At 46.2% G+C, this 27,558-nt stretch overlaps 1 protein-coding gene across 7 annotated transcripts in view; it reads right to left on the reverse strand.

Annotated features, from left to right (window-relative positions):
* RPTOR (regulatory associated protein of MTOR complex 1) overlaps window positions 1–27,558 on the reverse strand; it is a 301,256-nt gene that overhangs the window by 221,899 nt on the left and 51,799 nt on the right. For all 7 annotated transcript variants that reach the window (XR_010983689.2, XM_068110470.2, XM_068110468.2 and 4 more), the window contains exon 2: window positions 15,161–15,263. Coding sequence is in view for 6 of the 7 variants with exons in the window: in XM_068110470.2 (XP_067966571.1) it covers window positions 15,161–15,263 (103 nt within the window). In the remaining variant the exon portion in view is untranslated. The remainder of the gene's footprint in view (window positions 1–15,160; window positions 15,264–27,558) is intronic.

The raw sequence follows: 27,558 nt of genomic DNA on the forward strand, positions 1-27,558 counted from the left end.
GTGCGCTGTCAAGAGTAAGGGAGAATGCACACCTGTGGTGAGTGTTACGGAAGGTGTAACGGGAGAGTGTGCGCGAGAAAGGTGTGTAACTGTAACGGACGGGTGCATGAGTACAGAGTGCGCTGTCAAAAGTAAGGGTGAATGCGCGACCGATTGTGTTGGTAAGAGTGGTAAGAGTGACACGGAGCATGAGTTGGTGGTGGCAGGTGAAAGAGGATGTACACCTGGAATGGAAGGATGCACACCTGGAATGGTAGAGCGTGTGTGGGAATGCACACTGGAATTGGTCGTGAGGCACGTGGTTGGGTGTGCAAGTGAGAGCACACCTGTGATTGTCACAGAGGTGGTGACCGAGAAGGGGGCGCGAAGAGGTGTGTTGGTAAGGTGTGCAAACGACGAGTGTGTGCAAAGGTGTGCAGTGGTCAGGTGTGTGACCAAGTCTGTGAGCGGAATGAGTGTACCTGGGTGTGTCAGGGAAGGTGCAATGACCAAGAGCATGGAGACAGCGGGATGTATGAGCAAGGAACGGGCTGCGGGGTGTAAGCATGCGAGTGGAGCATCGACGGTAACCGGGTTAGCAGTTAGAGCGACTTATAGCCGAAGCGGGCCCTCGGTGCGTGCCGGGCTTCGCGTGCCGCGAGGACCAGCGGGGATCCGAACCACGGCGGTTTCGAAAGAACCGCCGTACGCGATCCACGCTGGGCCTCGCTCGGAACGGCCGCGTCCGTGCTCCACTAGGCGGAGTGGGCAGCCCGTTAGGAAGGGTCGTCATGGCGACCCCTTTTTGTTGAGGCGCTCCGGCAGGTCGAGATCGGGCCATTGGATGGCTCCGTGCCGAGGTGGTGCGTGGGATCTCGGCCCGGGTAAACCTCCTTCCCTGCACCGAGTGCCGGACGCATCCAGCCGCCGGCACCAAACAACCCGCATTCATTGCTCGGCTTTACGAAGCCGAGCTTTAGAGATGAATTGGCGCACCGAGAGGATCTAGTGAGTAGACGGGTGATGAGGTTAGTGTTTTGGACCCGAAATTAGAAAAACAAAATTTGATGATTGGCACAGGATTGGCAGAGTGATGATTGGCAGATGATTGGTAGTGATTGGCAAAATTTTTGATTTGTTGAATTTGGACGAGCAAAATTTATAGTGAAAGATACCCGATGTGGTGGGATGGCAACTCTGCCATCTCTCACAGCGGGGGCAAAGGAGCACTAGACTTATGGGGTTTGGCAGTGAAAACTAGCCCGGGAGGGTTAGGATATAATGATAGGGATCTAGAGAAGATGACAATAGGTAACGTTAAGATTAGTTAGTGACAATGGTACCTGTAGTGGGGACGCAGGTAGATAGATTAGTGTGGATGATAATGACGTAGTATGTGCTTAGTTTAAAGGGAAGACGGGGAGCACGAAGTTAGCAGGGCAACAGGTAGTTTAGATGATGCCGTGTGAGTGTTGGAAGTGTATACAGAAGTGTATTGTGAAAAGTGTGTGAGGAACAGGTGTGATTGCACAGGTGTGCAACTGAACAGGTGGATGGAGCAGTGTATGAGTGAGTGATGGTGATGTGTGTTGTGTTGACCAAATGGTCCAGGAAGGAAGGAGGGTGCAGGTGGCACCAGGTGTGATTGCACAGGTGTGCAACAACAGGTGTATGGAGAATGGTTGTGTGAAATACGTGGAGTGTGGAATACCTGGAGTGTGGAATATATGGAGTATTGGAATGGATGGTCGTGGAGTGAGTATGGTGGAAACTATGGAGTGGAGTGGATGGTGCGAAGGTGTGAATGGGGGAAGGATGGACCCCCATCACGAATACCCGGGGAGGGTAGTGTAAGTGTTAGGTAGAGGGTACAGGTAAATTGTGGTTGGATATTGGCATCTGTGGTGTGGGTGAGAGAATGGTATTTGGATGGGTGCATTAGTGTTGTGGAAATGGCTGGGCGTGTGGCCTGTTAGTGTGTATAGTTGGTTTGGGCACTCCACCACTGTGAGGATGTCGGCCAGGTGAGGCCGCAGGTGGGCTCTGGGAGCCGGTAGAGTTGTTGTGGATGTGGCCCGAGGATCCGGAGGACGGACCCGGGTAGCCCAGTGCCAGAGGGCACCGAGGGGTGACAGAGCCAGGAGGGGCCTTCCCCAGTTAGATAGGTTAGGTAAGGAGCAGGTAAGCTCGGGTGGCAACTACAGTGGTGGAGGTGTGCAGGTGGGTAGACCTGCTGGGAGAGCTACACGTCTCAGCCCAGAAATTGTGCAAGGGCACCGGGAGATGAATCGGGGGAGTGAGACCCCAAATTGAGAAGCACCACAGTTTGGTTCAATGGGAATTTGGTTTTTAAAACCACATAGAGTAAGTGGCCAATGGATTGGCAGGGAAAGACCCCGGGTAGTGTAAAGTGTGTTAATGTCATTTAGAGGATAGTTAGGATTAAAGATCTCCTCGCACCATCGACATCCACTCACCTGGGATGACGTACCTCCACACCATGCCAGGTGGTTTTTATTATTTTTATTGTGCAGATGTTTGGAATGTGAGACGCATCATGACGTGGGTGTGACATTGTGCTTGATGTTCCATCTCTTCCTCCTTATGAGGATTGATGATGAATTTGGTGATGGCAAATTTTGGATAGAGGGATTGTGGAGACGAATTTGGTATAGGGGAAATATGGGGAAGACGTGACAGTAGCGACGAATTTGTAATGTGTAGATTTTGTACATATGGGGTAAGGGCAAGGGTAGTGTAGGTGACGGGGGGGTGACGTACGGTAGGGACGAGCTTTCTCACTTCGCTCTCCGTACGCACTTCGCCTTGCATTGCCTTGATTGATGTGTACCCTTGTGACCTTACCCCTCGCTCATCTGTCTTTCCCCCCTTTGTCTCCCACATGAGGACCTGTGCGCCACTGGACGCCGAGGGGAGCGTGCGTGAGTCCGCCATTGTGCGCCCGGAACTCCCAGAACCAGCTGTCTGCATCGATGCACCACATTATGGACCACATGTCTGTGGCTGAGCACCACTGATGGACCCCATGGGTTGGGGCATGGCCCCTCTGCTGGAACCGGCCATGAAGGCCCGAAATCTTGCTGGCGGACCTTGGCCACAGGGCACCGATGCCCCACAGGTGAACCACACTAGTCGGCCCCTGTGGGCCATAAATAAATAAAAATGGACACGTTGGGTGCATTTTAATAGTGCAAATAGGCCGCCAGCAAAGAAGATGACATCAGGAAAATAGTAATAGCCAGCAGAGGGAGCCGAAGAGCAAGAGACCACCTGCAGGGTTAGGGGTTTGTTTGTTGTTTTTATTTTATTGAACAATGGTGACTGTGCACCGATTGGTGCTTGAGGGTGCTTTGGTGCGTTTTTGGGTGCTTTCATGGTGCATCGATGCAGGGCAGACTGTCTCCCCCCCCCAAAAAAGAACGATCACAGGCCCTGGGTTGCGTATTGTAAATAAAGTAACGTCATTGTAAATACTGCTCCCCACCGTAAATGTATAGTTTGAAGACCATTCCGCAATTCGGTTAGCTGTGGGCGTGAGTCTGTTAGGTAGGGTGCAATGGAGCAGCGGGACATATTTATTTATGTTTTAAAACTGTCGCACTCAGGGTCAGGTTAAATATAGAGGGAACTACACCTACGTGCCACACTAAAAGTTTAAGTTATAGGCCCGGGACGTGCCTAAGAGGAGGAGGGTGCAGTGTTGTGGATATGAGAATGGTTTTTTTTTTTGTTGTTGTTGTAGTGTAAATGGTTGTTGAAAATATCGCCCCTCCTCCCTCCGTTTGTGGTTGTATAAAGGTCAAAGGGCGTTCCCGTAGTTAGTTCCATAAAGCATACATGAAGGACACTATAATATCCCTGTTCAGTAGTTTATTTCCTTAGTCTGTGTATTAGGTTAAGGCCTTGTCTTCCATTAAGATGACACTCCATTGCACCAAGTGAAATAAGATAGATTCCCTTTCATTCCCCATTCCCACTCCCAAAACTTTCATTGCCAAGCCTCGATTGCCAATTACATCCCCTCCAAGCCTCCATTGCCAACTGCACTGGGCAGTTTGCCAGGTTTGCTACAGCTGTGGGTTGTTGATTTCGCTCCAAAACCACCATTGAACATGTGCTCGGGTTAGGGAAGAAAGGCGTGTCTCCACCTCGTCATAGAGGGGAGGAGTGAGTCAGCCCCACTCAACCAACCACGAACAAGGGGTTGGACGTGGAGAGGGTGTGGAGAGAAACATCAAGGAGGTTCGCGAAGGTTCAGGGGCGTGGCATATATACCCCGAAGAAGACGACCCCGCCTCAGATGAGTCCTGGAAAGAGCACGCGACGGACACACAGCAGCAGCAGCAGCAGCCACAGCAGCAACAACAGCAGCAGCCACAGCAGCTTGGGGCCTTGACGGCAGTTCTTGAGCAGGGCCACGAAGGAACGACGGCTGCTAAACGCGCCGATCGTGCTGCAGTACCCGTGGACCTTCCTCTCCCTCCAGCCATTCACCTCCTGCCAGTCCTATCATTATTCCCCACGTGAGTCTGTCCTTGTTTGTTCTGTCCCTGGGTTAATTAAGACTGTAGGTAAGCTAGCGTTGCACTGTGTCTCTACTATCTTCTGTAAATTATTTTATTATCCTTCCTTCTCCTTGGTTACTTTGAGCATGTAAATAATAGGAATAAATTTAGTAGTATTGCCAACCTTTTTGTCTTCTTCTTCTCCTTCACATCCGTGTCGCTTTTGTCTTTTCCATATTGAATACCTGTGGCGCGATCCGGCCAACGTTCGGGAATCGGGTTAGTCGGGGGGGGGGGGGTGGGGGGGGTAACTGTTAGGGCCGCGGTGCCATCCGCTCAGCCAAACAACATCTTGTCCGCGGTCCGTAACAATATTTAAATAAATATTTAAACAAAACCATGAAAAACAATCTGGGAAAAGTCTCTAAGTGAGACGTGGATTTGAGAAAGCAGGAGCAGAGGTGAAAGAAAAACGAGATACAGGGGGCGGGGCACAAGTCGAGACGAGGAGGCCGCACAAGACACCAGGCCGCACGAGGCGCACGAGGCGCGAACAAAGAAACGACTAATTACACACAAATTTGCAAAACTACAAAACAAAAACCAAATAGAAACACACAATAACACATACACAACAAAATACGCAGCAGAAATTTGACAAAGAAACGAACGGGAAAACACTCAAACTTTGATGCTGTGGAGAGATCGAAGCAAGCCCCGTCGCTCGAGGGACCAGAAGTCCGGAATTCTTGTCAGACAGTGAAATGTAAATGGAGTCATCACTGTTTGGAGGACGGTACAGAACACATATGAACAAAAGGTGGGAGCGGAGAGGAAGCCGTAGCCAGAGATACTCCTGGGGGTGAGGTGGAGAGAGGCAGTGCAAGGAGAGTGAGGAAGAGAGTTTTTGATAAGGATAGCAACCCCACCACCAGGACAAGGCTCAGGTCTATCATACCAGAGGAGGGAGTAACCAGGAAGAGATATTAAGGAATCAGAGACATCTTGAAGAAGGAAAGTTTCTGTTTCGCAGATCAAGTCTGGATTGTCAGAAGCAACCTGTATGGAGAGATCAGTCAGGTTTGAGCGAAGGCCCCGGATGTTTGAGGTCCATACCGTTAATGAAGAGAGAGGGGGAGCATCGGGTACAGGACAGTAGAGGGGAGGTGTAGGGTAAGATGATGGATGAGAGGGGGAGGTAGGGAGAGCAGTTGATAGTGTGTCAGAGATTACAGAAGAGTTACAAGAAAGGGAAGGATGAGGAGGATGAAAGATTTGATGGTGATGGGATGAGGCATGGTGAGGGGTTGTTTGAGGGGGGGGGGGGCAGAGGAAAGTAGAAGGTTGGGGGAGGTGGAAGTATGAGATAGAAGGGAGACAAAGTGGGGAGGAGGCGGCTTTGAGGAGGAGGGGGGAGGAGGGAGAATTGGAGAGGAATGGTATGGGGGGAGATTTGAAGGGGAGGGGTTGGGGGGGAGTTTTGAAGGGGAGGGTTGAGGGGGGAGTTTAGGATGGGAGGGGCAAGGAGGGAGTTTAGGAGTGTAGGGGGAAGGGGGGGATTTTGAGGGGAGGGGCAAGAGCGGAGTTTATAAAGTGGATGATTAATGAAAGACGAACATTGATAACAAATTGGGTTTATTGTGATTTTCAAGTTAGCAATCCGATTAAGAACGATGGAGGAGGGATGGAATGAATGTGAATTTAGAACATGTAGTGAGGGAGAAGTATAAGAGATTGAATTTATTTTTTTTGAAGTGGAGTGAGTTGGAGAGGAAATTGAAAAAAGCCTTTTAAATAGGAAGAAAAACAGTGTGTTGTAATATACCACTGAATAAAACACTGCAGGGGAAAGTTTAAACATATTTAAATAATATTTAAACAGAACCATGAACAACAATCTTATATTCACAAAATACCAACGGGGAGAGGGCCTAGAGGGACAACTACGAGTCATGTGAACAGGGCAAAAGGTGGATGGCAAGGAGATAATGGGGGCGGGGCGAACAGCACACGTGGACAGAAGTACACGATGAGACAACAGCACATGTGGAGAAAGGAAAATAAATGTTTTTCGTTTGGTTTTTTTTGGGGGGTGGGGGGTGGGAATTTAAAACGTTAGACGAAGAGTATTATGTTCGGGGTAGATGGGAAAAATCTAAGAACCAAGCAAAACACGAAGTAGGGAACTTAAGTTAACAACCACGGACAGGGGTAGCCTCAGGATACAAGGCCGCACAGCGGAGCAAACAGAACACGATTAATTAATTACGAGTTACAGGAAATTCAAACCAAAACTAACTATAAACAAACAATAACGCATAGATGATAAAATAACGAGTTGAAATTTGACAAACACATGAATGGAAAAATAACTTCACTTTGGATGCCCAGAGAGAACAAAGCCTCAAGGAAGGAAGCTTCAACAACTAGGCCGCGCGGCACGAAATACTCGACTATTTTATACAGGTATGAAAGATTCACATCGAGAATCTTCCGAGGGACACACTATAGGTACACACACGTAAGATAAATACAGTTTCGACAAAAATACAATTGTGAACAATATTACTTAACTTCGAGCATGCGTGAAGATCGTGGAACAGCTTCGAAAAACCGTGACCGCCCCGACAAGATCCTGTTTGTTTATTGTTTTGATCCAATAAAATCTAGTTTATTGTTTTGTGTTTTTTTCTCCATTTCAGTTTGCTGTGTACATGCCTGTGAACCTGTGAGGGATCGGGTGGTCTTTTTTTCTCTCCATTTTGTCGCATTGTTATCTGCATCGTTCTGTAATAAAGCCGATCCACAGGCCGGAAAACTAAATCCCCAGTCTCCTCTCTGGTTGCTTCCGGATGCCACACACATGCTATGCTGCATGTAGCAAACACATATTTAAAGACTACGTTGAATTTTTTTTTTTTACTTTTACTTCAATAGACATTTGGACATTACGGGCACAGAACCAGATTCGATGAGTAACATAATCGAGATAACAGCTGAGAATCGGAGTCGATTCTCACATGTGGAGAACCGCCCAAGCCTAATGTCCATATATTGGCACATCCCCAGCACGTCACAACGTTTGTCGTGTTTTCTGCAACTGCTCGGAATCAAAATGGAGACATAGGGACAGATGGACCTCAGAGGAATGTTGCAGAATGTATAGAAGGGGAAAGATGGAGCCTCGACATGAACACTAGGGTGGGGAAGATGAGTGCACTCCAAGCATGTGCTCAACACTCTCTCTTTGATTAAAGCGATTACAACACACTTATTCTAACATGCACTTTGAAATAACTGTTCTAATCTATACCCAATTTTACCCCCTGGACAAGATCCGTAACAATATATCGATCACTGATAAAATAAAATTGAAAATGATATTAAAAAGAAATTGCATATTGAATGAATGCACAACTGTAATTGCAATTTCACATTACTTTCAAGTAAATATAATAGAATCTGGATTTTAAAAATCAAAATAAACTAGAACTGCCACTTTATAACTGTTGGCAGTGATGACAGGTTTCCTCGACCTTCCCGCTTTCATACAACCCCGCTTTCATACAACCCCACTTTCATACAACCCCACTTTCATACAACCCCACTTTGATAAACTCCGCTTTCATCGGACACGCTTTGATACAACCCTGCTTTGATACAACCCCGCTTTGATAAAACTCCGCTTTCATCGGACACGCTTTGATACAACCCCACTTTCATCTGTCACACTTTGATACAACCCCGCTTTCATCGGACACACTTTGATACAACCCTGGTTTGATACAAGCCCGTTTTCATTGGACACGCTTTGATACAACCCCGCTTTTGTACAACTTCGCTTTGACACAACCCCACTTTCATCGGGCACACTTCAATACAACCCCGCTTTCATTGGACACGCTTTGATAAAACGTTTCTTTCATACAACGTTGCTTTCATACAACCCCACTTTCATCTTAATTAAAGCTTCACTGAAAAGTCACATGTCTGGAGAAGATAACATGTGGAGTTTCTTCTTCTTCAAACAATAACATCTGCTACCTTCCAGACCATACAACTAATCACATTGAAATTTTAAACACTTGTTCCACTTGAGGACATCTACATTCGTTTAAGGTTTCATGTTGATCAATCAAGCAGTTAAATAAATAAAAATTAAATATTTACCTTCAATTTTTTATGGCTGCCAAACCGAATAACCAATCATGTTGAAATTTTAAACACTTGTTCCACTTGATCCCTTCTACATTCCTTTAAAGGTCACGTCAATCAATAAAGCGGGTCAATAGATACATGTTTTTTTAAGATTCCCATTGAATTAATTATTTATCGCTGCCAAACCATATGACCTATCGCAAATTCCAAAAAGTGATTTTAGCACTCAGACATGGGGAACATAATTTTAAAGTCTCCACTCAATATGATCAAAAATGAGGGAGGAGGTAGATTTTAAAGGTTTATGCTTAAAAAAATTATAGCTCCCAAACCATGTGACCTACAACGTCATCGCCCCGGAATTTTTGTTCGTCATGGGTATGCGGTCATGCATGTAAAGTTTAGCCGCGGTCTGCTCAACCGTTTCAGAGAAAATAGGTTTTTAGTCAGGCTTTTCCCTGAAAACTATATGGCGGCTGAACCACGTGACCTGTGATATCTTTTTTTTTTCTCCAACAATTTATCCTTAGATGATGCTTAAGAAACTTCATCCGATCGGATAAAGTTATTTACTTCTCTAATTATGCCGTCATAATGGAGGCACCTATGACATCCTCATTCACATATGTTATTCTCCATGCAGAGTTCTTTACAATGAGCCATCTATGTATATATATATATATATATATATGTATATATATATATATATATATATATATATATATATATATATATATATATATATATATATATATATATATATATACATATATATATATATATATATATATATATATATATATATATATATATATATTGTTGTGGTTTTTAGAACCCTCCACTTTGTAAATATTGTAATAATCCCTTATAAATAATCCCCTGTAAATATTCCCATTTTTGTGTAAAAGGTCAAAGGACGCACCCTAGTTAGGCCACGAGCAACACGTAGCACACCATAGGATCTTCTTTAGTTATTTCATAAGTATGTGTTTCAGGTAAGGATCTGTTCCCAATAGTTTGACTCTGCGTTGCATTAATCAAATAACCTAGGCCCCTTCAATTACCCCCAATCTCTCTCTCTCTCCAAAGTGCCAGTAGCACCTACAGACGGGGTTTGTCCCTCCCAATGCTTTCACGTGATTTTATTGGCAGCGTTCGCTGCATTCAAACGCCATTGAACACGAGGTCGGCTCGAGGAAAGAAGCGGTGGAGCCATGGGAATTGGTGTGGCCTCGCCCACGAGCCGTCGAGGGTGGAGCCGGTGAGCCCTCGCTGACCAATCGGGGCTGAGGTAAGCTCACTGATAGGCATGGCTCGATGAAGCGCGCATGGATTTTCCAAGCGTGTTATATAAACGCAAGCGGGAGGACTGCTTGAGGAGACTGCAAGAAGACGTCTGATTGCAACATTGAGACGAGATCTGATCAGCACGGGGGTACCCTCTGATACGGGCGTTGGGAGAGAGAGAGTTGGCACGCATATTATGTACGCGGCATCCCAGTCCCTTGCATATCTATAAAGGTCCGGTAGCGCGCCAACGACACCATCTGCCTGCCATTCTTCGTGGCGGCCCCGGAGCCTGGAACCATCTGCTGGACCCTTCTCTTCCTTCCCACCACCACCACCTTTTCGTGTAAGTGTGTTTGTTCTGTCCTGGGCGTGTTAATTAAGACTGTATAAGGCTGCCCTGTGTTACTGCTTCTTCCTCTTCACTGTACATTCCCTTTCGTTTCGTCCTTGGTTTTGGTTTTGTACATAATTAATAAACCTGTGTTCTTCCTTCTTATTCTTTGGGTTTCCTCTCATCCGGTCGCTTTAGTGCTTTCTCCATTGATATACGTGGCACGATTTGGCCAACGCTCAGGATCGGGTTAGTTTTATTGCTAACGGCTCGGATTTCGGACTGCTAACCGCTCGGCAAACTCCATCTTGTCCGGGTCCGAGCTAGGAATTATATCCCTGCTTTGCGGAGAGGTTGGCAAGGGTATCTGGGAACCCGTTGACCAGTCACCCTGGTCAATCTCAACCCCGCAAAGGAGCGTGTAATTTCCAGGAACGGAGGATCGGCCAGTGTAAAAGACAAGGGGATTTACCCCCCCCCCCCTCAAATCAAGATCAAATCAAGGCGGAGCCGGTAAGCCCTCACCAGCCAACCAGGGCTCGAGGGAGATCGCCTGACAGGGTGTGGCTAGAGATTTGAGAGGGTTCGCTGGGCGTGGCAATATAACCCCTTGTGCGAGGCCCCCACCTCAGTTATGAGGGGAGGACTGAACAGAGCTCGAGTTATGAGGAGAGAAAGGGTTTGAACATCATTGTGAACCAGTTGAGTTACGAGTTGAGTTCCACCAGAGTTATGAGAAGGGAGAGGTGCTCGTGAGGTGACAGTTGAGTTCCACGGCAGTTATGAGAAGGACTTGAGGGGGCGAGCGCGTTGTGCCAAAGAACTTGTACGATTGGCGTTGAAGGACATTTGTTGGAGGAACGCGCCATTGTGAAGGGTTTGTCGGGGACCGCTGGTTGAGAATTCGGCTTGGGCTTGCGGTGCGCAAACATCCAAACGCCCGTATTCCTATTACATACGCGGCCAAGAGCCACGAAGTCGCCGATAGCCCAGCTTACCATTTCCCCGATATAATTGTCCGCTCGCGCCAACGCCACACGGAGAGCTGCCTGTCGTGTTTCAATCTGCTGCACGGTACGAGTCGGGGACCGGACGAGCTGTGAACGCCATCGCCGGACCCTCAACCCGACCTTCTGCATCCCCGCGTGAGTCTGAGTCTGAGACCGAGTCTGAGCGCGAACGGGCCCGAGTCCAAGGGATAAGTAAGACTGTCTAAGGCTGCCCTGCGTACTTTTTCTTCCTCTTTCTTGTACATCCTTTCTTTTCCTCTTCTAATTGTACAAATTGTTAATAAATTACTTGTTCTTCCTGGTTTTCCTCTTAATCCGATCGTCCCAGTGATTTCTCAATTGGGTAAGCGTGGCACGATTAGGAACCGCTTAGAATCGGGTCTAGTACCTGTTAACGGCCCGAATCACGGCTCGCTTCGCTCTGCGTGTCCACTAACGCCGTGGTTCGGGTGGGAGTTATTTTCTTGCTTCAAGGTCGGTGTTAGTACTTAGGTAATAGGACTAATTCGACCAACAACCCCATTTAACACCGACCGGAAGGAACATGATAACTTCGGGATCGCGTCGGCCAGTAAAAGGACAGGGGGATTAATCCCCCCCTGATAAGGGGAAGGCCGACGTCGGAGATCCGCAACAATTTTTTTTTTTTTTTTTTCTACGCAGCGCTTTTTGAGATATAGAAGTGCAAATCTTTTCCGTTTTTCCAAGATGGTGCCCATACCACGTGACCTATGACGTCATAATTACTATTAAAAGATCCTACAGGCTGCGTCGCTCCTATGGTGAAAAATTCCTGTCAATCGGTCCAACTATTGCAGAGAAAATGATTTTTAAATAAAATAAATCTAAAAAATGGCAGTGGCAAAATCAGTTAGATGGCCGAGAAGAAAAAGGGTTGCATTTCTTCTTCATCCAACAACAACAACTTTTGGAAGCCAGATGGTACAACCAATCATGTTGAAATTTTAAACACTTATTCTGCTTGATGACAGCTACGTTACATTAAAGTTTCAAGTCGATCAATGCAGCAGCTTTTAAAGATTTATAAGGATTAAAAGACAAGCCTTTAAAGATTTATGTTCAATAATGTATTGCGGCCAAACCATGTGACTTATCGCAACTTCCCAAGTAACCTTTTAACTTCCCCATATGGGGAACATTTGTATAAAGTTTCCACTCGATACCTTCAAAAATGAGGGAGGAGATACAGTCACGTGAAAAAGTAGGTACACCCCATGTAAAGTTTTGACTTTTTCAACATATTTCAACATACAGCTATTCGATCTTCATTTCAACAATATTGATAGATAAAGGTGATATAATATAACAAATATCATGAAACATTTACATTTTGTAGTCCATTGTATAATTTAAATAAACATAAATGCAAATTTCGCATGTGGAAAAAACTAAGTACACCCTTGGCTCTAATAGGTGGTATTGCCCCATTTGGCAGAAACAACCTCAATTCGGGGTTTCTTATAACTGTCTAGCAGTCTCTGACATCGACTGGGAGAATTTTTTCCCCTCTTCTCCATGCAGAATTATTTCAGCTGTGCGATGTTTGAGGGGTTTCTTGCATGCACAGCTCGTTTCAAATCCCCCCACAACATCTCGATTGGATTTAGATCCGGGCTTTGACTTGGCCATTCCAGAACCCTCCATTTCTTTCTTTTCAGCCATTCCTTGGTGGATTTACTGATATGTTTAGGGTCATTGTCATGTTGCAAGGTCCACATTCGGTTGAGCTTCAACTTTCCGACAGATGGCCTCACATTATGCTCAAGCACCCTCTGGTACAATGAAGAATTCATAGTGGATTATATGATGGTGAGCTGCCCAGGCCCTGATGGAGCAAAGCTGCCCCAAACCATAATATTTCCACCACCATGCTTTACAGTTGGTATCAGGTTATTGTGGTCAAATGCTGTCTTTGGTTTTCGCCAAACATGTCTTCTGGTACTGTGGCCAAATATCTCTACCTTTGACTCATCTGTCCAGAGCACATTGTTCCAGAAGTGCTGGTCTTTGCCAAGGTGTTCATTGGCAAACTTTAGTCTTGCCCTGATGTTCTTTCTGGACAGCAAAGCTTTCCTCCTGGCACACCTCCCATGAAGATCAAATTTGTGCAGCCTCTTTCTAATGGTAGACTCGTGCACTTTGCAGTCATTTGACCACAATAACCTTGGACAGCAAAGCTTTCCTCCTGGCACACCTCCCATGAAGATCAAATTTGTGCAGCCTCTTTCTAATGGTAGACTCGTGCACTTTGACATCAACAGTGACAAGAGCTACCTGTTGGTCCCGTAATGACATTCTGTGGTTCTTAGAGACTTCTTTCAGCATCTTGCAGTCTGCTCTTGGGCTGAACTTGCTGGGGCGGCCTGGCCTGAACAAGTTGGCAGTTGTTGGGAATCTTCTCCACTTGCAGATGATCTTCCGGACAGTCGAATGATCGATTTCAAATTGTTTGGAGATCTTTTTAAATCCCGTCCCAGACTCGTTGGCATCTATAACCTTCTTTCTGAAGGCCTCAGAGAGCTTTTTTGATCTAGGCATGGTGACGCAGCACACTTCAACAACAAAGAGCAAACCAAACTAAATGTCTGAGGTTTAAATAAGACAGGTTCCTCCAAGATCCTCTCTAACGATGTTCTAATCATTTGCACCTAAGCTGGTGCACCTGATTCTAATTTTAGGTATTTGAAGTAGTGATAAATGTAGGGGTGTACTTACTTTTTCCACATGCGAAATTTGCATTTGTTTATTTAAATTATACAATGGACTACAAAATGTAAATGTTTCATGATATTTGTTATATTATATCACCTTTATCTATCAATATTGTTGAAATGAAGATCAAATAGCTGCATGTTGAAATATGTTGAAAAAGTAAAAACTTTACATGGGGTGTACTTACTTTTTCACGTGACTGTAGGTTTTAAAGTTTATGCTTAAAAACGTCATAACTCCAAAACCATGTGACCTATGACATCATGATCGCCGATCTTTTTGTTCGGCATGGGTATGCAATTATGCATGCAAAGTTTGGGCTTGATCTGTTCAGCCGTTGGAGAAAAAGGTGTTTTAGTGTTTTTCACGAAAAACAATATGGCGGCAGAACCATGTGACGTATGATGTCAAAAAAGATTTGGCCCTAAATTTTCTTTCACTTTGGTCATGGACAAAAAATATCATATTCGTGGCATCAAGGATTCTGCTTGGCGAATTCTAACCTTGAAGTTTAAAAAGTTAGCACTTTTAATATCCTAAATAAACGTGTTTTTTGCTTCCATTGTAGAGTTCTTTAGAATGAGTCATGACTACATTTTTTTGCATTGAGCCGTTTCGGAGATATAGAGGGGCAAGGTTGAAGGTGTTTTCCAAGATTGCGCACATACCACGTGACCTATGACGTCATAATTAGCAGTATAAAATTCTACAGGTTTAGCCAATCACTTGGTGAAAATGTTGTGCCAATCAGACCAACGGTTGCAGAGAACATTTGTTTTAAAATTTTCGGACATGAAAAAAGTGGCAGAAACCAAAGTTGGGGAGAAAAAAAAACGATAGCAGAAACAATAGGTTTTCCTCTACATTGTATGGAGAGGAAACCTAATCATATCAACTTGGGATTGACACAAAGCCTGGTTATCATCAAATGCGCATGCAAGTATCACATTTTGTGCACAAATGCATGTTGTATAACAGAAGAGGTCTATCAAATGTTACAATTTGTGCCAAGCTTCGCTCAAAATTTTGAAGTATATCAACCATGGCTTCAACTTCCAAACATTCTAAACACAAAACATTTATCATGGCATGATTTGCAGCAGCATTTTTGGAATGGGCCCAAAATGTCTCACCAATCCAGCACTCTAGCCTGGCGCAGGGCGAGGTCTTGACAACATCGGGAGGGTCCACACCAACGTTGAGGCATAGCACCAGAGCCACACTCACCGTCTTCATCTGCACAATCAATCACCACAATTACACGTCCAGCGGTCGCGCAGCACACCGGGAAATCCATCCCATAACATACAAGGCTATTCATTGTCACAACACCTTAACCATTCAGTATTCACACCAATTCATTCAAAGATGACAGCTTAATGGATCCTTTGCACAATACAAGATTCAACACATTATACAAAAGCTACTCATATATTGCCAAACAATATCTCATCCACAGCAAAGCATGCCGTTTACTTTTGTCTCAGGCAAATGAAAGCACCTGCGCAAATACTGCAAGCAAGATGGCAACACTCAAAGACATCATTGTACTTTTACACGAATTTCATGAACAATCGAATAATAAAAAGATAAATCTACACGTGGGATTTACACCTGTGGGTCAAATAATTATGAGGGAAGTGCTCGGATGGAAATGCCAAATCAGTTGGCAGTGTCTTCCCTTTCAATAAATATCCTCTAGATTCAGGAGCATACAAGTACAATTTAAAAGCTCGAATGCCAAAACAGTTGGCAGTATCGTAGAAATATAAATCGCCACCAAGCATATAAATTTCTCAGTTAAAAAATAATTAAAATAATTAAAATATTACAGGCTATCAAAACATATTAAAACTAGAACGCCACTCAGAAGAGTGCATACTCCCGCCGTGGGTCAAGTTGAAAAAAAAAAATTGGAACATTTTTCAAAAACAATACCCTTAGGATATACCGACAGGAGAGATAGGTGCATACCAGAAGTTTGGTACGATTTCACAAAAGTTTGAGGGAGTAGTTCAGTGACAACACAAGACAAGACAACACAAGACAGACACTGCACAGATATATATATATATATATATATATACAGTGGAACCTCGACTTACGAGTGCCCCAACTTACGAGTTTTTCGAGATACGAGCCGTCACTCTGGCAGTTTATTGCTTTGAGATGCGAGCCGAGATCCGAGTTACGAGCTTTCGCCACCCGGTCACGTGGTTATCTTGCCGTGCACGTACAGTATCTCTGTCGTAGTATAGCGCTGCATTTTAGATTTCGCATTTCGGTTATTTTGAGTTTACGCCGCCAGGTGGGCTCCGGTCACGTGGTTATCTTGCCGTGCACGTACAGTATCTCTGTCGTATAGCGCTAATGATATATAACGCCGCCGATAATGATATGATAATTTATGATAATCTATGCAGCACGACGTGGTCCTCACGTCACACAAGGCGCCTTTGCCGGCGCAAAACGGCTCTCTCAGGGTCAAACTCGGTATCGTTTTGAGCGCACGGTTCAGACCTTCAAGAAAAAGTTTATTTTGTAAAAATCGAGCCACGCGTTCAAAAGATATGACCGGTTTTGTTCGCCGGCACGTCGGCGCTCGAATCGAATCGAGTTAAAACGAACACTGCCGTTGTCGGGTCCGTCTGAGACAACCACCGGGCCTAGAACGCTGGGACCGGTCTCGTTGGATAGGCCTGGATCAGATCTCGAAACGCTGGAAGCTGCACCTCTCTGTGATAATCTTGTGGACCATGACAAGAGATCGTGCGACACGTGGTTATCATGCCGTGCAAGTACAGTATCTCTGCCGTCAACTTGTTCAGAGTGCCGGCGATAGCTCGCCTTCTCTTTGTGGAAAACACGGTGAGATCCTTAACATCCAACAACTAATGGGACGCAAACGGGGCGCCCAGTTTAGCGGTACACCCATTGATGAATCACCCTGCCTGTGATTCACCCATGACAGGTTATAGCTGGGTCGGGATTCAAACCCAGGCTGGACAGTTTAGACTTTAGAGTCAAGTGTGCGTACCTCCAGTCCAGGCCATCCTGCCAACTTGTATGCTGCATACAGGTGAAATATAAAGCGCGAGATATTTTTATATATACTGTATATTTAAAAAAAAATTGGTGTGGTTTTTGGCGGGCTGGAACGGATTAATAGCATTTCAATGCATTTCAATGGGGAAATTTGATTTGAGATACGAGCAATTTGAGTTACGAGCTCGGTCACGGAACGGATTAAACTCGTAAGTCAAGGTTCCACTGTACAGTGAAACCTTGACTTACGAGTTTAATTCGTTCTGTGACCGAGCTCGTAACTCAATTTGCTCGTTTCTCAAATTAAATTTCCCCATTAAAATGAATTGAAATGCTATTAATCCGTTCCAGCCCCCCAAAAACCACACCAATTTTTTTTGTTACGTGTTTTTACATAAGAAAAATGTACTTTATAAATAACAAATAATGTATAAACAAGCACGACCTCGTATATAATGTACATAATAAAAGAGAATGTAAAAAAATAAACTGGTTTTATTAAATGTATTTACTCACACTCCTCACTGTATTTACTGACACTGTCAACCACACAAACAACAACTTCTCCATCTCTTCATGGACAGAGGTCCGGAGCTTTGAAATAATCTTAACGCCCTTGGCTGGCGTTATAGCCTTTATCGACTCCTTCTGCTTCAAAATCGTACATATCGTAGAAGTACTACGATCGTACTGCCTCGCCAAGTCGACAACACGCACACCTCGCTCATGTTTTTCGACTATTACATGTTTTACATCCAAGCACATCATCCTTTTCTTCTTCTCAGCACTGCCCTTGGCACTCAATTTCTTAGGACCCATGGTTAAAACTAAGAAATTTTCCAAAATAAACAAAATGCGAAAACAAAGCAACAGCGACACGGCAGAGATGCTTGCACGGCAAGATAACCACGTGACCTGAACGCTCGCTGGGCCACCTAGTGGCGGGTGGCGTAAGCTCCCTCGCTCGTAACTCAGATCTCGACTCGCATCACAAAGCAAAAAATCGACCGAGCGACGGCTCGTATCTCGGAAAACTCGTAAGTTGGTGCACTCGTAAGTCAAGGTTTCACTGTATATAGAATACGAGCCGAAAGCACCCGGCGTTGCCCGGGTTTTTTTTGAATGAATTTACTACCATAATTCAGCTTTTACTCGCGGCTGTAGAAGATTGACTACTATATTTCAGCTCAGCATTTAATTGCGAAAAGGGCCTAGCCCGGCCGAGGTGGGCCTCGACCGGCCTCGCCACCCAGCCTAAAACCTTCCTGGGGCCCGTCCCGACATTTTTTGTATTAGAGGCTTCCTCCTATCTTTCATCGCTCAGGAGATTAGCATGCGCAGACAAACAAACAAAGAAAATACATAGAAGAATATATAGAAGACTAGCCGAAAGCACCCGGCGTTGCCCGGGTTCTTTTTGAATTAATTTACTAATATAATTAAGGTTTTACTCGCGGCCGTAGAAGATTGACTACTATAATTCAGCTCAGCTTTTAATTGTGAAATGGGCCCAGCCCGGCCGAAATGGCCTCGACACCTCACCTATAGCCCTACCGGGGCCCGCTCCGACATTATTAGTTCTTTTAAAATGAATTTACTGCTATAATTCAGCTTTTACTCGCGGCCGTAGAAGATTGACTACTATAATTCAGTTCAGCTTTTAATTGCGAAATGGGCCCAGCTCGGCCGAAGCGGCCTCGACACCTAGCCTAGAACCTTCCCGGGGCCCGTCCCAACATTTTTGGTTCTTTTTGAATGAAATTATTACCTTAATTCAGCTTTTACTCACGGCCGTAGAAGATTGACTACGATAATTCAGCTCAGCTTTTAATTGCGAAATGGGCCCGGCGGGGCCGAGGTGGGCCTCGACCGGTCTCGCCACCAAACCTAAAACCTTCCCGGGGCCCGTCCGGACATTTTTTGTATTAGAGGTTTCCTCATACCTTTCACCGTTCAGGAGCTTAGCTTGCGCAGACAAACAAACAAATGAAAAATCGGTCAGAAACCGAGGACTTGCCGGAATGTACTTTTTTGTCGGCCATTTTGGACAAATATGGCGGCCGAACCACGTGACCGATGACGTCATCATAAACATATTTTATTCCCCATAATAATAATAATAATAATGCATTTATTTTATATAGCGCTTTTCAGGAAGCCCAAAGACGCTTTGACAGAGTGCAAAACATAATGCACAGCAAAACATAAAAACAATTGCAAAAAAAGAAGAATCAATAGGGAAATATGCAAAGCACAAAGGAGGGAGAAGGAGAGGAGATAGTCAGGGGTTAGATGCTGTGGGTTAAATGTTGAATGCAGTGTTGAACAGGTGGGTCTTGAGTGATGTTTTGAATATGGTGAGTGAGGAGGAGTCTCTGATGGTGTGGGGTAGCGAGTTCCAGAGGGTGGGAGCAGCGATGGAGAAGGCCCTGTCCCCCCAGGATCTAAATTTGGTCCGGATGGGGGGGAGGGGTCAGGAGGTTGGTACCAGCAGAGCGGAGGTTGCGGGTGGGAGTGTGTCTGGAGAGGAGGTCAGCCAGGTAGGATGGGGCCAGGTTATGGAGGGCTTTGTAGGTCAAGAGGAGGATTTTGTACTGGATTCTCTGGGAGATGGGGAGCCAGTGAAGCTTGTAAAGGACGGGGGTGATGTGGTCACGGGTCCGGGAATGGGCGAGTAGACGGGCAGCAGAGTTCTGAATGTATTGGAGTTTATTGGTGATTGTTGAGGGTGAACCATAAAGGAGGCTATTACAGTAGTCCAGACGGGAAGTGATGAAGGCGTGGATGAGGGTTTCTGCAGCCACGGAGGAGAGGGATGGACGGAGACGGGCGATGTTTTTCAGGTGAAAGAAGGCTGTCTTTGTGATCTGTTTAGTGTATTTGTCGAAGGAGAGGGTTTGGTCAAAGATGATGCCAAGATTCCGGATGTGAGGGGAGGTGGATACTGGGAAACCGTCGATGTTGAGGGCAAAGTTATGGGTGGACTTGGTGAGCGTTTTTGGGCCAATGATGATTATTTCAGATTTATCACAGTTAAGTTTGAGGAAGTTGATTTGAAGCCAGGATTTTATTTCAGTGATGCAGTTTGTCAGGATAGAGTGGGTGGCGGTGGAGATGGACTTGGTGGAGATGAAAAGCTGGATGTCATCGGTGAAGCAGTGGAATTGGAGACCATGACGGCGGATTAAGTGACCGAGGGGGGACAGGTAAAGGATGAAGAGGAGGGGGCCAAGAACTGAACCTTGGGGGACACCTTGGGGGAGGGGAGCAGTGGGGGATTTGCAGTTATTGATGGAGATGAACTGACGTCTGTCAGAGAGGTATGATTTAATCCAAGAGAGGGCAGTGCCGGTAATGTTAAAGGTGGTTTCAAGTCGGGTGAGGTGCCAAAGGCGGCGCTGAGGTCGAGGAGGATGAGAATGTTGAGGTTGCCAGCGTCAGAGGAGAGGAGAAGGTCGTTGGTGATTTTGAGGAGAGCAGTTTCAGTACTGTGGTTGGAGCGGAATCCGGATTGGAATGTTTCATACAGGTTATTGGCAGAGAGGTGATGTTTGAGTTGAGTGGCTACAGCACGTTCCAAAACCTTTGACAGAAAGGGTAGGTTGGAGATGGGTCTGAAGTTATTTAGGGTGTCAGGGTTGAGTCCAGGTTTTTTTCAGGATGGGGGTAACAGCAGCAATTTTGAGGGATGGTGGGACGATGCCTGTAGACAGGGAGGAGTTTATTGTTGCAATGATAAGTGGAGAGAGAGCAGGAAGGGAGGCCTTGACAAAGCTGGAGGGGATGGGGTCAAGAGTGCAGGTGGCAGTTTTCATTCCGATGAGGAGTTCAGAGGTCAGTAGGGGAGACTGGGGAGAATTGAGACAGGGGATGGCAGGATAAGGGGGGCAGGTGGTTTGAGGGGGAGCGGGTGCGGCGGTGGTCAAGCTGTTGTAGATGTTTTCAATTTTGCGTTGGAAGAATGAAAGGAAGGAGATGCAGTTGTCTATTGTGAATGACTGGGTGGTGGTGTTCAAGGGGCTGAGGAGTTTGTTTATTGTAGAGAAGAGTGCTTTTGGGTTTCCGGAGCCAGAGTGGATAATTTGAGAGTAGTAGGCGGAGCGGGCGCGGGAGAGGGCATTTTTATAGTGTTGTATGTGGTCCTTGTAGGCCTGGGAGTGAACTGTGAGACCTGTTTTATTGCGGAGTCTTTCAAGTTGGCGAGCACGAGTTTTCATCAGGCGGAGTTCACGGGTAAACCAGGGAGCAGAATGGGTGAAAGAAACTGTTTTGGTTTTTATAGGCGCAAGTTGGTCAAGGCAGGAGGAGAGAGTGTGGTTGTAGTAGTCAGTGAGGTCAGAAGGGGTGTGGAGGTCAACGAAGGGAGAAGTGGACATTTTTTCAGAGAGGGTCGATGAGAATGAGGTAGGTGAAAGAGCGTTTAGCTTACGGAAGTTGATAGTGCGATAATGCCTTGGTGCTGGGGTGGGGATGTTGATGGTCAGAGTGATGGCTAGGTGGTCAGAGAGAGTGAGGTCAGAGCCAGAGAGATGGTGCAAAATTAGTCCAGTAGAGCAGACAAGGTCCAAAATGTGACCACGGTTATGGGTAGGAAAGTTGACATGTTGAGTGAGGTTAAAGCAGGTGAGTAAATCAGTGAAGTCAGTGGTTAGCGTGGAGTCAGTGGAGTCCATGTGGATATTGAAATCACCAAGGAGGAGGATTGAGGGGGAGAGGGAACATAGCTGGGTCAGAAAGTAGGAGAAGTCAGACAGGAATGATGGGTGTGGTTTGGGAGGGCGGTAGACAACAGCCATGACTGACTGTGTGTGACCAGAGAGTTTAAAAGCCAGGTGTTCAAATGATGGAGCAGATGAGATGGAGATGAGGTTGGTCTTGATGTCTTGTCGGTGAATAACGGCAATTCCACCACCTCGGCCCTCCGAGCGTGGTTTATTGATGTAAGAATATCCATTGGGTGTGGTGAGGTTGAGCGTGTAGTAGTCCAGTGGTTGTTGCCAGGTCTCAGTGAGACAGAGAAAGTCCAGTTTATTTTCCAGGATGTAGTCGTTCAGGATGAGGCATTTGTTGTTGAGGGACCGGGTATTGAACAGGGTGAGCTTGATGTTGTTTTGTACGGCGGGTATGAATCCAGGTGATTTGGCCAGGGTTCGCAGACAGGAGGTGCGATTTTGTGCGTTGTTGTGACCAGGTGTGTTGGGACGATGAGTGGGAGTGCGCTGAGCCGACCAAAGGATGGGGATGGAGTGACCTGATTGTAAATAAACAAACTTACGACCGGAGCCACGGTGAATGTACCTGGGTCGACGCAGGAGTCCATTCGATTTGATTGCAGAGATGCATGATGGGGTGGAGCGGGTTTTAAGCAGGAGAAGCCTTGCGGCGGAGTACCGCAGAGCCATGCCAGCAGGAGCGAAGGGACGAGCACGAGGCCAAGGGTGAGGAGGCGAAACAATCGTCACAACCCACGGGAGTGGGCCCGAGGAAACGGCGAAGGAGCCGAGCAGGTGAAGCCAGGAGCAGAGCCGGGACCATGCAGAGGGCAGACAGGAGCGAAGAGACGAGCACGAGGCCAAGGTTGAGGAGGCAAAGCGGCAAATGCAGCGGCAAACGACCGCCGCCGCTAATCAAGATCACGGCGGCAAACCGCCACCACCGCCGCTGCAAACAATGGGCACAACCCACGAGAGTGAGCCCGAGGAAACGGCGAAGGAGCCGAGCAGGTGAAGCCAGGAGCAGCAGAGCAGAGCCGGGACCGTGCAGAGGGCACGCACGAACACACATACGCACGCACACACTGTTACGTGCTCCCCCCCGACCCCCTGGTCACGGCGTACCTCCGAGCCCCGAGAGGAGTCACGGCAGAAAAATGTGTTATTCTGTATGTCAAAGATCAATGGAGAAGCCACCCCAATTGTTACTCACAAACAAATATTGTATTAAGATCACACAAGAATAACAGTACAACAATAATAGTAATCAAAAGTACAATCAATATGTCCTATGATGGTACCATCGGTTTCATAACATATAACTCACTGTGCTCCAAGTGAGTGAACAAAGAACATTCCCCAATGTCTCGTATTCCCGGCTTCAAACCAAAGTTGTTTCGCTCCAGCGATCGCCAGAACGATGTCCAATCGAGACCAGAATCCTGTGCGGATGGCAAGTACAGTCACACAGCCAAAGCTGCAAAAAGGCGCCCTCAAGGCGACTGGGAAATCCAAAGGCGCCCTCCAGGCGACTGGGAAATCACACCCTCAGGTATGGACTTTCATGGCTCACAGTCGGCGAACCGCAAATTAATCTTCAAAAGTCACGGTGCACACACACACACCAGATACGTCTGAAAGCGGTGAAAACGGCTGACAAATCAAAGAAACCATGCTCGACGCACGAAGCGCGCGAGTCAAAATGGCCGACGACCCGTTCTTGAGACGTAACGACCCGACGATAATTCTCCTCGGAATCCACCGCCAAAAAGCTGACACGCAGGTTGATCGGTCACAGCGATGACAACTCTGTCGCAGGAATCCCTTTCCCGGGAAACCCGAAAGTTCGCGAGTGACTCCCGTTCGACAACATTCGCGTCAGAACTCGGAGCAGCTCGGCTTTCTTGTCCGACTCACTCGCTCCGCCTTCTTTCTCTCCTCTTCCTCTTCGTCGCCGTCCGGTTCCTGTTTCATTTAAAACATTAACCTTTTTACCTTTTGACAATAAAAATTGCTATTTCCATCAAACAACAATAATAATAATAATAATACATGGAACCAGCAATGTTTCAAGTGGATGAAAACCACAACGGAAGTGACGAATCCATAACACTTCCCCCCCCCCCCCCCCCCACCCCCTCAAAAAAGAAAGGTTGAACATAGTGAAAACTTTCTTTGTAGGCAAAACTCTCCCAACAAACAAAAGTAAACTCACACCCAAATCATCAATTCCCGTGAGCAACGATAATCAATATTTCCCAAAAATAAAGCAACAAAACTTCAAACAACCTACAGATTTCCAAAGTTAGTTCACTCTGGACAAAGCATCAGCATCGACATTGTCCCTGCCCTTTACATGCTCAATTTCCAAGTTGAACTCCTGCAAAGCCAAACTCCATCTCATCAACCTCTGATTTTTCATTTTTTTGAATGAAGGTTAAGGGGTTGTGATCAAAAATCCACAAAGTCAAGCAAATCTATAGCACTTTTTTAGGGAGGCCGAGCTGAGAGCCAGGTTTCATGGTGGTTGGGTGGTGAGGCCTGGAAGTATTCACTACATGGACGCCTTTAGGAACGTGGAGTTCGCGGTTAATCCGTGTATGAATCTTGGCTCGGCTGCTCCGCAGCATTCAGTGCTTCAAACTCTTCCTAACTTTCATAATAATCACGGTTGGAGCGCTTGTCGCTGTAGTCACGTGAATAGCTGTCTCCTTCTCGGCCACTACCCTGATAATCATCCCTTCGGGAGCTGCCGTAACTCTGGGAGCCTCCATAGTAATCTCGACTGCGGCCACGACCAAAACTACTACTTCCACCCCGGGAGCCATAGCCACCCCTAAAAACAACCTCCACGTTATCCTCCTCTGTAGCCCCCTCGACGCCCATGGCCTGCCTTCCCTACTCTTATGGTCCGACCATCCAAATCCTTGCCATTCAAATCCTTTTCTGCATCTTTGGCGTCCTTTGTGTTTTCAAACGTGACAAAGCCAAACCCTCTTGACTTTTGCGTCTCCCTGTCTTTTATCAGCAGCATTTCCAAGAGCGGTCCATATTTGCCAAAGACAGAGTCCAAAACATCTTCCCTTGTGTTGAAGTTCAGTCCACCTACAAAAAGCTTGACAACATTGCCTCCATCCCTGACTTGTGTGTGCTGACACTTAGTTTCAGGGTACTTGACAAGAAGTGTCTGTGCAAAGCGTGACGTCAGTACCTTCCTCTTCTCTTCAGAGCGCTTCCTACACATAGCACGAGTCGTGGTACAGGATGGAAAGATACCCGGAATCTCCTGCTCTAACTGTGCGGTGTTATTTTCCATACTAGGCTTTTCAACAAACATCGGGTTACCAGAAACTTGACCACCGGCCAAATCATTCCCGATAACAAAAGATATTCCCTCTATAAGAAGAGTGGCTTGTAAACCTACGGTGACCGGTCCTGACACCAAATCCGACTTTAAATGGATGACATGAAGTGGAGCTTTAACATAGCCACCAACCCCCTGTAAAAGAACACTAACACCAGTTGCCGTCTTCTCTGACAATGGCAAAATTCCCTCAAGCATCAAAGATTGATGTGCTCCTGTGCCTGTCAATACCCGAACAGGTCTCTGGTTAGTCAAGTCTCCATCCAGTGACACAAACCCCTCTGTAATAAAAGGTTTGTAACCCTCTTGAACAAGGTCGTTCTGTGATTCCGTAACTTTGGCATGGGAACCTTCACACCTTAATCTGCACTGTCCTCCAAGGACGATTTCTCGCATTTGCCAATGCATTCGGAGTTGTACTAGTCTGACTCCGCTCCTGATTTTTCCTTTCCAGGGCATAACATTGGGACATCAAATGTCCAGGTTTCTTGCAAAAAGCGCAATTAGGCCCGGAGGAAAAACTCGTGGTCTGCCTCGAGCCCCCCGGAAGACAAGTCTGTCTTGGAACTGTAGTCTTCTGATCCCTAAAAGTCGCGGTATCAGACTTGTCGTCATAGTCATCTCTAGGCCGCCCCCATGAATATTCGTTCTCCGCCCCGGATGTACCATAACTCCCCTGGCGAACTCTAGGCGGGAAGTTAGGTTTGTGGAACCCCATCCTGTGTGTCAAGGCATAGTCACCTGCCACGGTTGCTGCCTCATACAACTCTGGTACCTTCTTTTCCTCCAGATGTACTTTAATGTCCTCGTGGACACACTGTTTGAATTCCTCCACCAAGATCAATTGTCGCAACAGTTTGAAGTCTTTCCCAACCCCTTTCGAATCACCCCACCGATCAAACATGGTTTCCTTCATTCTGGCAAACTCCACATGGGTCTCACTCTCCCTCTTCCTGGCATTCCGGAATTTTTGCCGGTAAGCTTCAGGGACCAATTCATAGGCTTTGAGAATGGCTTTCTTCACTTCCTCATAATCTGTACATTTGTCAATCGGTAAAGCCGAAAATGTATCTTGAGCTTTACCCACCAGAACACTTTGCACTAACATAGTACAGGACCCCACAGGCCATTTTAGCATCTGAGCCACTTTCTCAAAGTGTAAAAAAAACTTGGCTACCTCCTTTTCATTGAAGGGTGGAACCAGCCTCACATGCCGATCAACATCCCAAGTGTCCTGACTAGTTGTCGAACCAGCCGGCATGGATATGACTTCTCTCCGTTCTCCCATTAATTCCAGCTCCCTGAGTTTAACTTCCTTCTGATACTCCATGTCACGTTCCTTTAACTCCCTTTCGGCTCTCCTTTCCTCTGCTCTTTTCTCCTCGAGTTCTCGTTCTTGTTCTACTCTTTTCTCCGCGAGTTCTCTTTCAGCTCTCCTTTCCTCTGTTCTTCTCTCCACGAGTTCTCGTTCCTGTTCTACTCTTTTTTCCTCGAGTTCTCCTTCCTGTTCTACTCTTCTTTCCAAGAGTTCTCTTTCAGCTCTCCTTTCCTCTGCTCTTCTCTCCTCGGCTTTCCATTCCAACTCTTTTGACCTTTCCTGGCTCTGCAGTTGCATCTCCATTTTCCGGGGCTCCACATTTTCTTTTTCCTCGGGTAACCAATCCAAGGCTACCTCTGTCCATGTTCCTTGTCCCACCAGAGATTCTACCACCAATGTCTGCATCTCTGCTTTCTTCATATGAGCTCAGACCTCCAAGTTAAAATGTTTGGCCAATATCAAGAGTTCTGATCTTTTTAACGCGAGGAACTGTGCCTCATTAGGGGACGCCGCAAACTTTTCTGCATCAAACACCATGGTGACTATCAGTTAACACCTGTTAACCTTCACACAAAAAAATTTCCAATTTTTTTTTGAAAAATTTGGGAATGTTAGAAAAATTCCAAATTTGGGAATTTTGGGAATGTTAGGGAATTCTATCCCGGACGAGCCCCCAATTTCTGTTACGTGCTCCTCCCCGACCCCTGGTCACTGTGTACCTCCGAGCCCCGAGTGGAGTCACGGCAGAAAAATGTGTTATTATGTATGTCAAAGATCAATGGAGAAGCCACCCCAGTTGTTACTCACAAAAAATATTGTATTAAGATCACACAAGAATACCAGTACAACAATAATAGTAATCAAAAGTACAATCAATATATCCTATGATGGTACAATCAGTTTCGTAATATATAACTCACTGTGCTCCAAGTGAGTGAACCAAGAACATTCCCCAATGTCTCTTATTCCCGGCTTCAAGCCAAAGTTGCTTCGCTCCAGCGATCGCCAGAACGATGTCCAATCGAGACCAGAATCCCATGCGGATGGCAAGTACAGTCACACAGCCAAAGCTGCACAAAGGCGCCCTCAAGG

The sequence above is a fragment of the Myxine glutinosa genome, chromosome 3, assembly GCF_964187855.1.
Source record: "Myxine glutinosa chromosome 3, kmMyxGlut1.1, whole genome shotgun sequence".
NCBI classification, from domain to species: Eukaryota; Metazoa; Chordata; class Myxini; order Myxiniformes; family Myxinidae; genus Myxine; species Myxine glutinosa.